The sequence below is a fragment of the Equus przewalskii genome, chromosome 11 (genome assembly GCF_037783145.1).
Source record: "Equus przewalskii isolate Varuska chromosome 11, EquPr2, whole genome shotgun sequence".
In the NCBI taxonomy this organism is placed as follows: domain Eukaryota; kingdom Metazoa; phylum Chordata; class Mammalia; order Perissodactyla; family Equidae; genus Equus; species Equus przewalskii.
Window position 1 is genome coordinate 14,967,186 of NC_091841.1, and position 14,229 is coordinate 14,981,414.

The 14,229-nt window shown below is 33.1% G+C and overlaps 1 protein-coding gene and 1 pseudogene across 1 annotated transcript in view; both read right to left on the minus strand.

Moving 5' to 3' along the window:
• LOC103542882 (olfactory receptor 5D14-like) overlaps window positions 1-472 on the minus strand; it is a 3,285-nt gene extending 2,813 nt beyond the window's left edge. Inside the window, 1 exon segment of the mRNA XM_070566092.1 lies at window positions 399-472. Within this exon segment, the coding sequence (XP_070422193.1) occupies window positions 399-472 (74 nt within the window).
• A 10,126-nt stretch (window positions 473-10,598) lies between these two features.
• Window positions 10,599-12,538, minus strand: LOC139074578 (olfactory receptor 4P4-like; annotated as a pseudogene).
• Between the last annotated feature and the right edge of the window lie 1,691 nt (window positions 12,539-14,229).

The following is a 14,229-nucleotide window of genomic DNA, read 5'->3' on the forward strand; positions in this document are numbered from 1 at the left end:
TCTGATTGGTAAAATCATAAAAAGATTTTGAATTTTGGGCTGAACTATAATGTTAACATAGGATTGCAGGGACAGGAAAGAAAAACAAAAGAATCTTCAAGCAGAGAAGACAGTCTGAGCCAAGGCAGGAATTTGGATCTCATGTTCCTATCAGTTAGAAGTAGAGTTTATGCAGGTAGCAGTAAGAGAGAAGATTTGAGGATCAGAGCAGCCAAATTGTGTACAAAATGCAATGGGGATCTGTGAGGTTGTTGAACCTGGTAATCAAGGTTCATGCCAATAGGAAAAAGATGGAATAACAGAAGAGGTTGTGGTTGTAAAAAGGTATAGGCGTTGTGAACGAAGTTGATTCAGTTCTAATATTATAATCATGACATTCAATTTGGATGCATTAATACATTATGTAGACGGAGGTAAGCTCCATTTTCATTTTAGTTTGGAAGGGAGCATTATGTTCTTGACAGCTTGTCATTGCCGCTAAGCTAATAGTTCCCAATAACTATTAATAATTTTATAGGTACCCTGTGATGTCAAGTGATTAACAGTGGAGTGTATATATTGGAATTAGAGCATTTAATAAACCAACCAAGGGTCTGAAGATGTCTGGAACATAGAAGAAAAACAAAAAGAGATCCTGACTAATGTCTTCAAATATTTCGAGACTAAAATGTGAATGAAAGGCTGTCCTTGTTTCCTGTGTCTTCAAGAGAATTAATTCCATTAATTCAAAAACCACAAGAACACCAATTTCAGAACCAAAAAAGGATTTTCTTTCCGTAATGTCCAAAAACAGAATAGTATAAAAAACTCTCAGTCTCCCTGGGTTGCTGAATTGACAAATAGCATATAAGAAGGGACTATAAAGATATGCACATTAATGTGAGTAAAAGGAAGGGGGTGGCTCTTTGGGAAGAATGTCAAAAAAACAATAAAACCCCACAATGTGTCTCTACTTTTGGCATGTTCTGTGACTAATCCTTATATTGGTACGGAGCTCTCACTAAGATCACTTCATATTTGGTGTTCTCAAAATACTTCTATTGTTTTCAAATCATTTTTTATGCTTCTCAAATGCTGGAACTCACACATATCTAACAAGTTGGTTTAATTGCCCATGCAATAGAAGTATCTAATAGTAATTAAATAGCACACTCTAACTTTCCTAACCAATAAGGATTTGCTTCAATACAAGATTTATTAATTCTTGCCTATAAGTGGACCGTTGTAAGCAGATAAGTAATGCATACTATAAGAAAGAAGAAATTCAATTCAGAATAGCCACAAAAATCTAGTATGATATATAGATAGTTATATATAGAGATAGAGATATTTGATATAAGTATAGAGATATTAAGAGAGAGACATAGATATAGTTATAGACAAAGATATAGATACCTTTGAGAATGGAAAGTGTAAAGTGTATGCCCATGGCTAGCACTCTGTGTCTACGGTAAGTTTCAATTAATGTGATTACAGGCAATTTTATCCATCTTTCTGATCTAAGCCGGGTCTCCAGTCCGGCATATATTTCAGAAAAGATCAAAGAGTTAGGGTGAACTCGATAATGGATGTCTTAAATCTCAGTCCAGTATTATTTTATTTTTTATTACAAAAGAAGCATTTAAAAAAGAAAGAATTATGCAGTTTGACATAATGGAAGACCTTCTCTTGATTCCCAACATTGTCAATTCAATTTTAGTATCTTGTGGTCTCATTCTCAACCAAATTACATAGTAATGGGTAGAATTTTTTCATAAGGTCCAGTCGTACAAAATCTCTCTGCAAATAGTAGGAGAGGGTATGAATTTGTCTGTCCATTACAACTGATACAAACAGAAATATCCACTAGATGGCAGGATGATATCATAATTTAAGTCAAGACACTAAAATCTCAGTATATTAGTTGCTTTAAGAGAAAACCAAGAGAAGAAATAAAAAACAAGAAGTTCATAGTCTGAATATACCTTGAAGATCGTTGACTGCACACTCTCTTCCATTAAGGGATAGGAAATACATGTTCAAAGATGGTAAATTACCTGACCACATTCCAGAATCAACTCACCCGTTATTTTTATCTTGCTTTCCAATTTATTAATTTTGAAGTAGGATTACTGTGTTGGCTCTTGGTCACTTACACAATCACACAGTTTTGGGAATAAAGAGCATTAACAGTTCAATTCATTTATAATAAGTAAATACACAAATAAAAAGGGGATTAATAATATATACAGATATTGGTATGAACATAAAAATCCTTACGAAAATGCAAATCTTCCTATAAGGAACGGGCAAATAAAACAAATTAAATGACGAACAATCTTTTATTTATTTATATACACACATGAGTATCATATCTCCATACACGTATGTATGCACGTATATGATGTAAAATATCATATATATGACATAAAATATTACAGAACTAAAATACAGCACGTTGATTATATTAATAGATTTAATAACAAAGTTGAATCCATCATTGTGATTTGCACATATGAAATACTCCTAATAAAAGTGATTCAGTAAAGGTAACTTAAAGAATAAGTTAGTGATTTCTAAATTAATTTTACGGTTGTCACAGAAAATATTCTGAATAATTTGAAATTTGTTGTTGCTTGATTTATAATCCAGCACATGACCAACTTGCGGTCAATTACCATGTGCACTGAAACACATGCGTATATTGTTTTTGTTGGGAATCATAATCTATAAAAGTTAACTACGTCAAACGTGTATGTCACTTAGAACTTCTATATCCTTAGACATTTCATTGCTTGTTTAGTCATCAACTGAAAAAGTATGTAAAGTTTCCAACCATGATAAAGGATGCATCTATTTCTTATTATAGCTCTGCATTTCTTCTCTACCAATTTGGAAGATCTGTCTTGAGCACCTGGACACATGAATTTTAATATCTTCTAAGTAGGTAGACCTCTAAATTATGATAAAATAATCCTCTTTATCTTTAGTAATTTTATTTCACTTAAAACCTACTAAGTCTTCTATTATTATAACTGCATGAGCTTTCTTTAGAGGCACTTTGCTTTGTGTATATTTTTAGTATCTTAAGTAGATGAACACATGCATGACTTACTACCCAGAAATTTACTCAGGTCTAAAACCCACAGAAATATTTATTTATGTTGACCAAATAATATAGCGAGATTCTTTGTAATACTACTATTCATAATACCTGAAAGTAAAAAATAAAAACAAAAAACTTAGAAAGTCATCAACATCTTTACGTATAAAATTTGGGCTATATTCATACAATGAATGCTATACAGCAAAGAGAATAAAGAAATTTGTAAACATGATGAATAGGGGCTGGCCTGGTGGTGCAGTGGTTAAGTTCGCACGTTCCGCTTCGGCGGCCCAGGGTTTGCCGGTTTGGATGCCAGGTGCAGACATGGCACCACTTGGCACGCCATGTGGTAGGCGTCCTGCATGTAAAAAAGTAGAGAGGAAGATGAGCACGGATGTTAGCTCACGGCCAGGCTTCCTCAGCAAAAAGAGGAGGACTGGCAGTACTTAGCTCAGGGCTATCTTCCTTAAAAAAAGAAAAGAAAGAAATATGATGAATAAATGTTATAAGTATAATGCTGATCAAAAGAAGTGGATACAAAAAAAGTGTATTCTGTATAGTTTTGTTTATATAAAATTATAAACAGGTAAAATATTGGGGTTCAAACCTAAATAGTAGTTTCGTTTGAGAGAGAGAAGGAGGATAAATAAAGGGACCAAAAGTGCTTCTGAGCTCTGTTAATGCCCCGCTTGCTGATCTCTAGCTGGTCACAGAGCTGTGCTTGTTTGTAAAAAACTTGTAGTGATATTTATGCACTTTTCTGTATGCATACTAAAACTAAAAATATGTATATTAAAAATTCAATAAAGATATTAGACAAGGGCAAATAAAAACAAATAAGACGTCAAAATCATGATATGTGACAAAGGAGCATGCAGACCATAAAACTTTAAATGTATTTAAAACAACCACTATATTACAAACACTAGATTCCACAGTGAAGTTGTATATACAAAGACAAAGCAACAATTTTCATAAACCAGTAACTATAGGAGATTAGAGGAGGAATAAACAACTCTCAATTGAAGACAAAAGAAAAACAACATTCAGTAACAAAGGCTATAATCCCAAACAACACAATCACATATATATCACAGGACTTTTATCCGGTAATGGCAAATACGATTTCTTTCGATTGCAATTGAGCTGTCATAAAAATTGACGATACTTTAACTCATGAGTAAAACCACAATAAATCCAACAAAAATGATGAAAATGTAAAGCGTATTCCTTGAACACTAGTAAATGCAAGTATAAATTTTAAAAAGTTTATCAAACAATGACATTCCACATGAAAATCTAAAAGCATGCCATTAGAAAATACCAGAGAGTAATATAGTCCACAACTGCAAAATTAGTATATGAGATATATTTAAGGCAATTATTAGAAGAAATTTTATGGTATTGCATATTGATACCATAAAAATGAGAGCAAATAAAACATTCCACTCCAAAGGCCTAGAAAAATGCCTAAGATAATAACAACATCTAAAATTTAATGTTCCTACCCATCCTCCCAAAAGCCATTCAGATGAGGGAAAAGCAAATAAATAATCCACACTTTGCATCACTGTGAAAAAGACAGCCCTGTAAAATAGAAGTTGCCTATAAGTAGAGAAATATTTATCAGAAGTGAGAAAGAAGTACGCTGAACCTCTCAAAGTATCATAATTCTATGTGTGTACAGGGAAGAAGTCTGAAGAAGCAGGAATATAGCAATCTTAAACTGGAAATCTTACAAGCCTCACAAAACCGTCAACTTAGTTCACAAAGTTAACAAAAAGTCTGTAACCATACTATCCTCCTATATGGGGCTTGGGGGACATAAAATAAGAGTCAAAACATTGTAACCAATGAAAATATCCCCCAAATAATATAACACAAAAATAAGCAGAAGGAAACTACACCATAACATTTTTAATTGAACTAAATACCCTTAAATAATAATTTCCCAATATTAAAAATATGCCTTGAATAAAAATTTCAAAAAAATGAAACATAAATAGAAGAAAATGAGTTATACCAAAAAAGAGTTGATAAGATGCAATAAAAAAATTGAAGAAAAATTAACGAAATAATAATGAAATCAAATTTGGTTATTTGGATAGAGCAATACAATTGGTAAATGCCTAGCTTAATGTATCAAGAGATTAAAAAAAAAAACAAAGAGAGCACTATCAATGCCAAGTTTTAACAAGGACACCCTACAGATATTAAAAAATATAATAAACAAATATTATAAATAATTTTGTCTTTATTTTCAAGTCATATACCTCACATTTATCCTTCTGTCTTTATATTTGCCAGGACTTTGTTTATTGAGCTAGACCAATGTAACACACATATGAAATAAAACAAGAAATTTTGTGATGCTGTCTCACATATTTATTCTTAAATATACTATGTTTAGAAGCTTACTGAATTCAATTGATAAAATTTTCATTTAAGATTTTTACTCTTCTTGTTCATAAGAAATTTCAACTTTTTGGTTTTTATCATCTTATTTACAATTTGATGCTTAGAATGAGATATGCAGATTTCATTCTTTTTCTATTTTTTGGAAAACTAAACACATGTATGGAATTTATTTTAAGCTCAAGCCTTAGCACTTAACAAAATCCAACTCTCCATTCCTCTTGTAGGGTAAAGTATAGAGAGAAGCTAATTGCCATTTTTATTCATGAAAATGGAATAAATAAATGTCTCATATCAAGTTTTTTATTTCTTCTTGTGCACAGCCTGACATATTAAAATAGCACAGCCTGTATCCAGAGCTACATCCCCCCAACAGAAACATTGAAATAAAGTGCAGATACTATCAGAATCAACTTTGTCAGAAAATTGGAAAACAGTTAAAGGTTTAAAGCAACAAAAGTAATGCTAAAACAAGAAAGACATAATTGAAAAATGGTAGGAAAGTTTTGTGGCATTTATACTTGCCCTTGGTTGCTCCTTCCCTGGTGTGGTTGCAGTCTTGAAATGGTAGAGTGAAATGGCATTCCCATTGTGAGATTCTGAACTCTACTTCTGGAGGGAACAGACACCCTCAATCATATTTGCAAATTATTGTGTATGTCTATTCTAATTTGTCTGGAGGCTACATGAAAGACTGAGGCAAAGTGCATGTCTTTGTTTCATCTAGAACAGAAACCTTGGGTGGGAAGAACAATGTGCATTGCTTGAAAACGCTACAAGATGAATAATGATGCACTGATGCCTAGGAGGTTAGAACAAACAGCAGGGTAGAGTTTATTTGGGAAATTAGGACATTCAAAAGCATTACTGTATGTGAGAGAAGTGGGAAGATACAGTCATGTTCAGGGTAAGATGCATACTCAGAAAGAACTTGTGAAGATCCTAGGCTTTCATCTTGGGGAGATCCCTAAGTTCAGTACAAGCCTGGCTGAATGTTGAAAGAGTGTCTCAGCACTTAGCCAATCTGCAATGACTGGAAGACAACTATATGATGTCTACCAAGACTTCACTTTAGATACCCAGAAACAAATAGGTCAAAAGTGAAATGATGGAAAAAGTTATACTGTGCACATGGTAAGGAAAAGAGATCACGCATGGCTGTACCAATATCAGACAAAACAGACTTTAAGTCAAAAACTGCTACAAGAGACAAAGAAGGCATTATACATTGATAAAAGGGTCAGTTGGTCAAAAGGCTATAATAATTATATATACCAAACAACAAAACCCTGTTAAAAAATTAAAGACGCAAATTTTAAAGATTGTACTGGCTTTATTTAATGATTCATAAATAGGGCAGCATCCAATCTAGCAGACAGAAAGCACTTCCAAGGAGCTAAATAAAGCCTGCAGACTTATATCAGCAGAGGGAAGCGAGAACAAGGAAGTTGTACTAGGCATAAAAGCAGATTGGTTGTTCCAAGGTTACTATCATTTAGGGGATAGCAGTGGTCTATCATGCAGATTACCAAACTAGTGCTGACGAGACAATCCTGATTGACTGGTTTAAGATTCCATTTCTGGGAGAGCCAAAACTATAATTCAGTTAAGTCTTGGTTTGGTGATATGGGATTTAGCAAAAGTGACTCCATTTTGGGACTGTTGCCTTGTTTTTCACAGCCCCAAACTATATGAAGGAAAATTGACAGAATTGAAGAGAGACATATAAGTTCTATAAAAATATCTGGAGAATTCAATATCCCACCTTCACTAATGGATAGAACATCTAGACAGAAGATTAATAATGAAACAGAGGTCTTAAACAACACTTAAAATAACTAGACCTAACAGACATATATAAAACATCTCACCCAACAAAAGCAAAATACACATTCTTACCCAGTGCACAAGGGATGTTATATAGGAAAGACCATAGGTTAAGCCACAAAACAAATCTCAATAAACTTAAAAAGATTGAAACAATACAAAGTATCTTATACAACTGCAGTTGAATAAAGCTAGAAATCAATAACAGAAGGAAAACTAGAAAATTCACAAACAGGTGGAAATTAAACAGTACATTCTTAAACAATCAAAGGGCCAAAAAGAGAAATCAGAAAATTCCAGAGACAAATGAAAACAACACAATACACCAAAACTTATGGGATGCAGTAAAGGCAATGCTCAGAGGGAAATGTATAGCTTTGTAAAAGTTTACATTAAGCAATAAGAAAGATCTTTAAGATAATAATCTATGTTTACATCTTGAGGAACTAAAAAAATTAAAGCAAACTAAACTCAAATCTACCAGAAGGAAAAAAATAAAGGTTGAGGAGAAAAATTAAAGAACAGAAAAACAACAGAGAATAAAACCAAAAGTTAGTTTTCGTAAAGATCAACAAAATTGGCAAACCTTAGGTAGTCTGACAAAGTGTAGACACAAATAACTAAAACAAGAAATGAAAGATACACTCAACACACTACAGCAATAAAAAGGATTATAAGAGAGTACAATTAACAATAGTACAACAACAAATTGTATAACTGAATGAAATGGGCAAATTCCTATATAAACACACCAATTGCCTCAACTGACTCAAGAAGGCATAGAAAATCTGAATAGACACTTATAGCAAGTAAAGAGATTGAATCATTCAACAAAACCTCTCAATAAAGAAAGTCCAGAATCAAATACTTTCACTTGTGAATTCTATCAAACTTTTCTCAAACTCTTCAGAAAAATGGAAGAGAAGGGACACTTTCTATCTCATCCTAATAGGCCAGCATTCTACTGATACCAAAGTCAGAAAAATAAATCACCAGAAAGGAAAATTAGAGACCAATATTCCTTATGTATTCAGTGCAAAAATCTTCAACAAAATGTGAACAACCAAATTCAACAGGATATTAAAATGATTATACACCAAGTGTGATATATCCTAGGAATTCAAGGGTGGTTCAACATATAACAAATAAACCAATGTATGTATCACATTAATAGAACTAAAGAGAAAAACCCCATCATCATCTAAATTGTCACAGAAAAGGACTTTGACAAAATCCAGCACCATTTCATGATTTAAAAAATAACGCAGAAAACTAGATACAGAAGGGAAGTTATGCAATAAGATAAAGCTCATCTACAAAAAGCCCAGTGCTAACATCATGCTCAATGGTGAATGACTGAAAGCTTTCTACTTAAAATCAGGAAGAGGGCAAGGATGCCCATATTCACAACTGCCATTCAACATTGTGCTGGAGGTTCTCACTAGAATAATTACACAAGAAGAAAAAAGAAGAAAAAAACAGCATCCGAATTAAAAAGCAAGATGTAAAACTTCTTTTCTCACTGATGACGTGCTCCTATACATAGAGAATCCCAAAATATCCACAAGAAAGTTTCTCGAACTAATAACCACATTCAGCAAAGTTGGAAAATACAAGATCAACATGCAAAAATCTGTTGTGGGGCGGGCCTGGTGGTATAGTGCTGGAGCTCAGTGTGCTCCACTTTGGGGGCCCAGGATCATGGATTTGGATCCTGGGCATGGACTCATACCACTTGTCAAGCCGTGCTGTGGCAGCGACCCACATACAAAAAATCAAGAAAGATTGGCACAGAGGTTAGATCAGGGCCACTCTTCCTCAAGCAAATAGAGGAAGATTGGCAACACATGTTAGCTCGGAGCCAATTTCCTACCAAAAAAGAAAAAACATATGTATCATAAATATATATATAAAATATATATAGAAAAGAAAGAAAAAAATCAATTATGTTTTTTTCACCAGCAGCAAACAATCCAAAAAGGTAAGAAAGCCATTACATTTACAGTAGCATCTAAAAAAGTAAAATTACAGGGATAAATTTCACGAAGGAGGTGAAGGACTTATACACTGAAAACTATAAAACATTGCTGAAAAAAAAAAGAAATACTTAAATGGAAAGATACCCACTGTTCAAGAACTGGAAGGCTTAATATTGTTACAATGGCAATACTAGCCACTGATCGACAGTTAGAAAGCAATCTCTATCAAAATTCCAACTTTTTTTTTCTGTATATAGGCAAATTTACCATCAATTGCATGTGAAATTGCAAGGGCTCCCAAATAACTAAAGCAAACTTGAAAAAAATCAAAGTTTGAGGACTCACACTCCTTAAGTTCAAAACTTACTACAAAGCTACAGTCATCAAAACAGTGTGCTATGACATAAGGTTAGATATATGGACCAGTACAGCAGAAAGTTGAGGCTGGAAATAATTCTAAACATCTATGACCTATTCATCTTTAACAAGGGTAGAGGGTGAATTCAGTAAGGAAATACTATTCTCTTTGACAAATGTTGCTGGGACAATTGTATTTCCACATACAAAAGAATGAAGTTGTATCCTTTTATCACACTGCATAAATAATGAACACAAAATGGATCTATGGCCTAAATACGAAAGCCAAAACAGTAAAAATCTTAGAAGAAAATACAGGGTTAAGTCTTCATGATCTTGGATTTGGCAATGGATTCTTAAATAAAATAAAGGTATGAACAGTAAAAGAAAAAAATAGGTAAATTGAAATCCATGAAAATTAAAAGCCTTTGTGTGTCAAATGACATTACAAGAAAGTGAAAAGACAATCTACAGAATTGTTGAAAACATTTACGAATCATGTATCTGATAGGTGATTAATATTCAGAATATATAAAGAACTATTATAGTTCAGCCAAAAAAAGAAAAACAACTCAATTAAAAAATTTTTAAAAGATTTGAGTAGACATTTCTCCAAAGAAGATATACAAATAGTCAGCAAGCACATTAAATGAATCTCACCCTCATTATTCATTAGGGAAATGCAGTTCATACCACAATGAGAAATCACTTCACGCTCATTAGGATGGCAATAATAACAATAATGATAATGATAATAATAATAATGGGAAATAAATATTGGCCAGAATGTCTAAAATTTGGAATCCTTGGACAGCGCTGGAGGGAATGTAAACTGGTACAGCCACTGTAGAATAGGGTTTGGTGGTTTCTCAAAAAGATGTACATGAAAGATACTTGTTCAAATTCAACATAGAAGAGCGTTTATGAATGCTGGTTAGCCAAAGCAGTTAAATATTCCACTCATTTACCTATTATCCTCAGCTCAAAAGTCAACCTTAAATGCTCTCCTCTGAGATACAGGGAGTAAAATCTGACTATAATTCTCCTCTACCATATGGTTTCCTATTATTTATTGTCAGTTGAGACTGGAAATCGAGAGGAGGGGAGGAAATACTTCAGTGCACATTCAAAATAAAATGTCAGATTAAGGAGGCCTTGAGACAGGTGTGAAGAGAATAGAGGAAAAATGAGTGAATGTGAAAAAATAAGCTAAAATTGCCCAACCAGGAGAAGTCTGAGAAAATTCTAAAGGTTCTGAGCTCTGATCTGTGGCTGGCTTTTGCAATCACTGTGTACTCTTTGTATATTATTCCATATTAATTCTAGGGCTCAGGGTTTAGCCCTAAGGTGAAATTCTGAGATGATTTTCGTACAACTTACTTCTCTTTCAAAAACAATTGTTCCAAAAACAATACTACATTTTCCTGAAGGCATTCTTCATCTCCAAGTTTCTCAACCCGTAGATCAGAGGGTTGAACTTGGGAACAATGAAAGTGTAGAAAAGAGCAAATACTTTGTCTTCAGTGAAAGTTGTGACTGGTCTAACGTAAAAGAAGAGAACAGGCACAAAGCACAGGACCACAACCATGATGTGGGAACTGTAAGTGGAAAGAGCTTTGGTGTGGCTCTCTGCAGGGTAAGCACAGATGGTGTATAATACCAAAAAGTAAGACACCATCAAAATCACAAAAGTTATCAAAGCAATCAGAACTGAATTAACAATTACCAAGAGGCCAATTTTGCAGGTATTAATGCAAGCCAATTTCAGCAAAGGATACACATCACAGAAGTGGTGATCTATTTCATTGGGCCCAAGGAACAGTAAGATGATGGTGAGAAGAAACTGAGTGGCAGAGCATATAAGTCCCCGCGTACAGCAAGCTATGACGATCATATTACACCTCTGTCTGCTTATGATTATCCTGTAGTGCAGGGCTTGCAGATCGCCAGGTAGTGGTCATAGGCCATCCCTGTGAGGATAAAGATCTCAACGCCTCCAAGGAAGTGAAGGATAAAGAGCTGTATCATGCAGTTATTACAGGGAATGATTGTCCTTTCTGCCAATAAATCAGTCATTAGTTTGGGGCTCACTGTGATGTATAGCAAAGGTTGGAGAGTGAGAGTTAATTAAGGAAGAAATACAAGGGTTGGTCAGTTAGCTGACTGCATGTGATATAAATCATTGTGAGTAAATTCCCATCCAATAGCAAAGTAGCAAAATAAAATAATATAAAGCTGAGGACCTCAGTGTTCTTCTTTCGAGGTAGTCCCCAGAGAATAAACACAATGACACTATTCCTATTTTCCATGGTCCAGTGGGGTAAAAATGCCTAACAGTCCCCCGAAAAGACATAATGTGTAAGTCAATATCCAAAATGTTCATGGGGAAAATTGATGATAACTAACATCATCAATCTGTGTTTAATGGACATGATCCCAGTGTTTCAGAAAATAAAAATCTGATATTTAATAATTTTTTTCAGATTAGTTTCATGCTGATTTCCATAAATCAGTCCTTCAGGACATTATGTTCAATGTTGACATTAATAAAAATGAATGCATTCAATCAATCAATTAAAAAAAGTCTAAAAACTATTAATAGTTGCTAAATATTTTTCAATTCTAAAGGACCATACAACTAAGTCCTTGGAAAGGATATTACTCTGGATCCTTACAAATTGAAATTTGTTAAAGATGCAGTTGTGAGTCATAAAACTTTCTGTTTAATGATATAGAAGCAAATGTAAAGCTTAACAGTGGTCACTAGTGGAATATATGTTACCTCAAAATAATTCTAGAATGAAATAGAAAATAAAATTAAAGATTTATATAATGATATGTATATATTTAAAAAGTGAAAGCTAAAAACTCTCTGTAAGAGGCCCTTGCAGTTGGTTTGAACAATTTTTGATAGCTTGCTTATCTTTTTCTTAGTGATTTGTGACAGTAAAATCCTGACATTTTATAACAGAGGTGTGTTGATTTCTATAGGCACATCAATAAACATCATGTACTTAAATGAACCACAGAATAAAGCATTAGTTAAAACTAAAAAAGTGGAACAGAAGGCAGTCTTATCTTCACAGTTTTGCTCTTGACTCAGTATGTTATGGTTTGCAAATCAATTTATTCTCAGTGATTTGAATTACAGGATGTATTTCTGTTCTATATTTGCCTAATTTATGTCTTTTGTCCAAATCCATAAAGAATCTTGACACTGCATAATTCTGAAAAATTTTATAGGAAGCTTGTGGAAAAAGGTTTATATGAAGACAAACATTTGGGACCCAGTGCTATTACTAATTATACCAGTGTGTGAATTTGGGTACCCACCTCTTGATTTCTTTAAATTTAAGTTATCTCATTTGAAAAATGAAGAAATCCTCTTGGACTTGGTCACAAAATAGTTGTGAAACTCAAATCAATAAGTGGTCTTTGCTTTATTAACCATAGAGGTATTAATTGCTGATTTTATTTTCTTAATGTTAGTGTTGCCAAATCAGTAACCTAAATTTGTCAATAATAAAGTCTAGTAAATATGGCTCCCATGTAGAAAATGAAATTTTAGTCATAAAATTATTTTGAGCAGGAAAATAACTGAGATCTACCAGCCAAATCCCCTAGTTCTAAATAGAAACAGTTTTAATTAAAAGGGTCTAGAAAATGTACGAAATGAATAAGAGTAGTTTGAATCTCTTCATCATTTAGCAATTATATTAAAAGAGGATTTGATATATGAAAATATAGGCAATTCAGCTGAGGTTGATCGTAGCTTCTGCTAATTTAGGTTGAGTTTCAATGATAATGAAAAAAGATATATAGAGCTGATAACCACATGGTCCAGTTGTCTTTACTACAAATTTTGACCTTAAAATGCATCATTTACACTTGAAATTTTCTTTGAAATTTTTGATGTGTCTTCTGCCCTAATCTTGTAGCTACATTTTCTCATCAAGTAATTTTTAAATTCTGTCTTCATCACTCTCTTTTACAGACTAAGTTCATTGTGTCACTTTCCAAATAAAAAATTCCTTTGCAATGGAGCTTTCAAACAAAGAGATTTATTTTTATGGTACAATTTTAAGATTTAGAATTAGCTTGTAGGGAAACCATGGAAAAGTAAAGATTTTATGCCTCTAATTATATAATGAAAATATTTCCTTACCTATAAATAAATAAAAAACCATTTTAAAAATAATATTTAAAATACTGATTTGGTCAACTCTTAAAGTAATCACTTATTTATTTGAATGGACATAAATAAAACCATTATTTTAATCATGTGCATAGAGATAAGAAATCATTTAAGTTGTTTTTCCTCTCCCCAAACTAGACACGAAAGTTTTGGGTTATACATAAGCCTCTGAGGAAATTAAGGTTGTTAGAAAAGTCAGGCAAAGCCAATCATTCTATCTTCTTTTGACAGAAAATTAATTTTCCTGCTTATTAAATGTGGTCTGGTTTTTTAATCAATTTAACTAAATATTTATTTGAATCTCCAATTTTCTCCATACTCAAGGCCACAAATAATGCTTAATTTTCCTTCTCAGTAATCTTCTCTTTTTA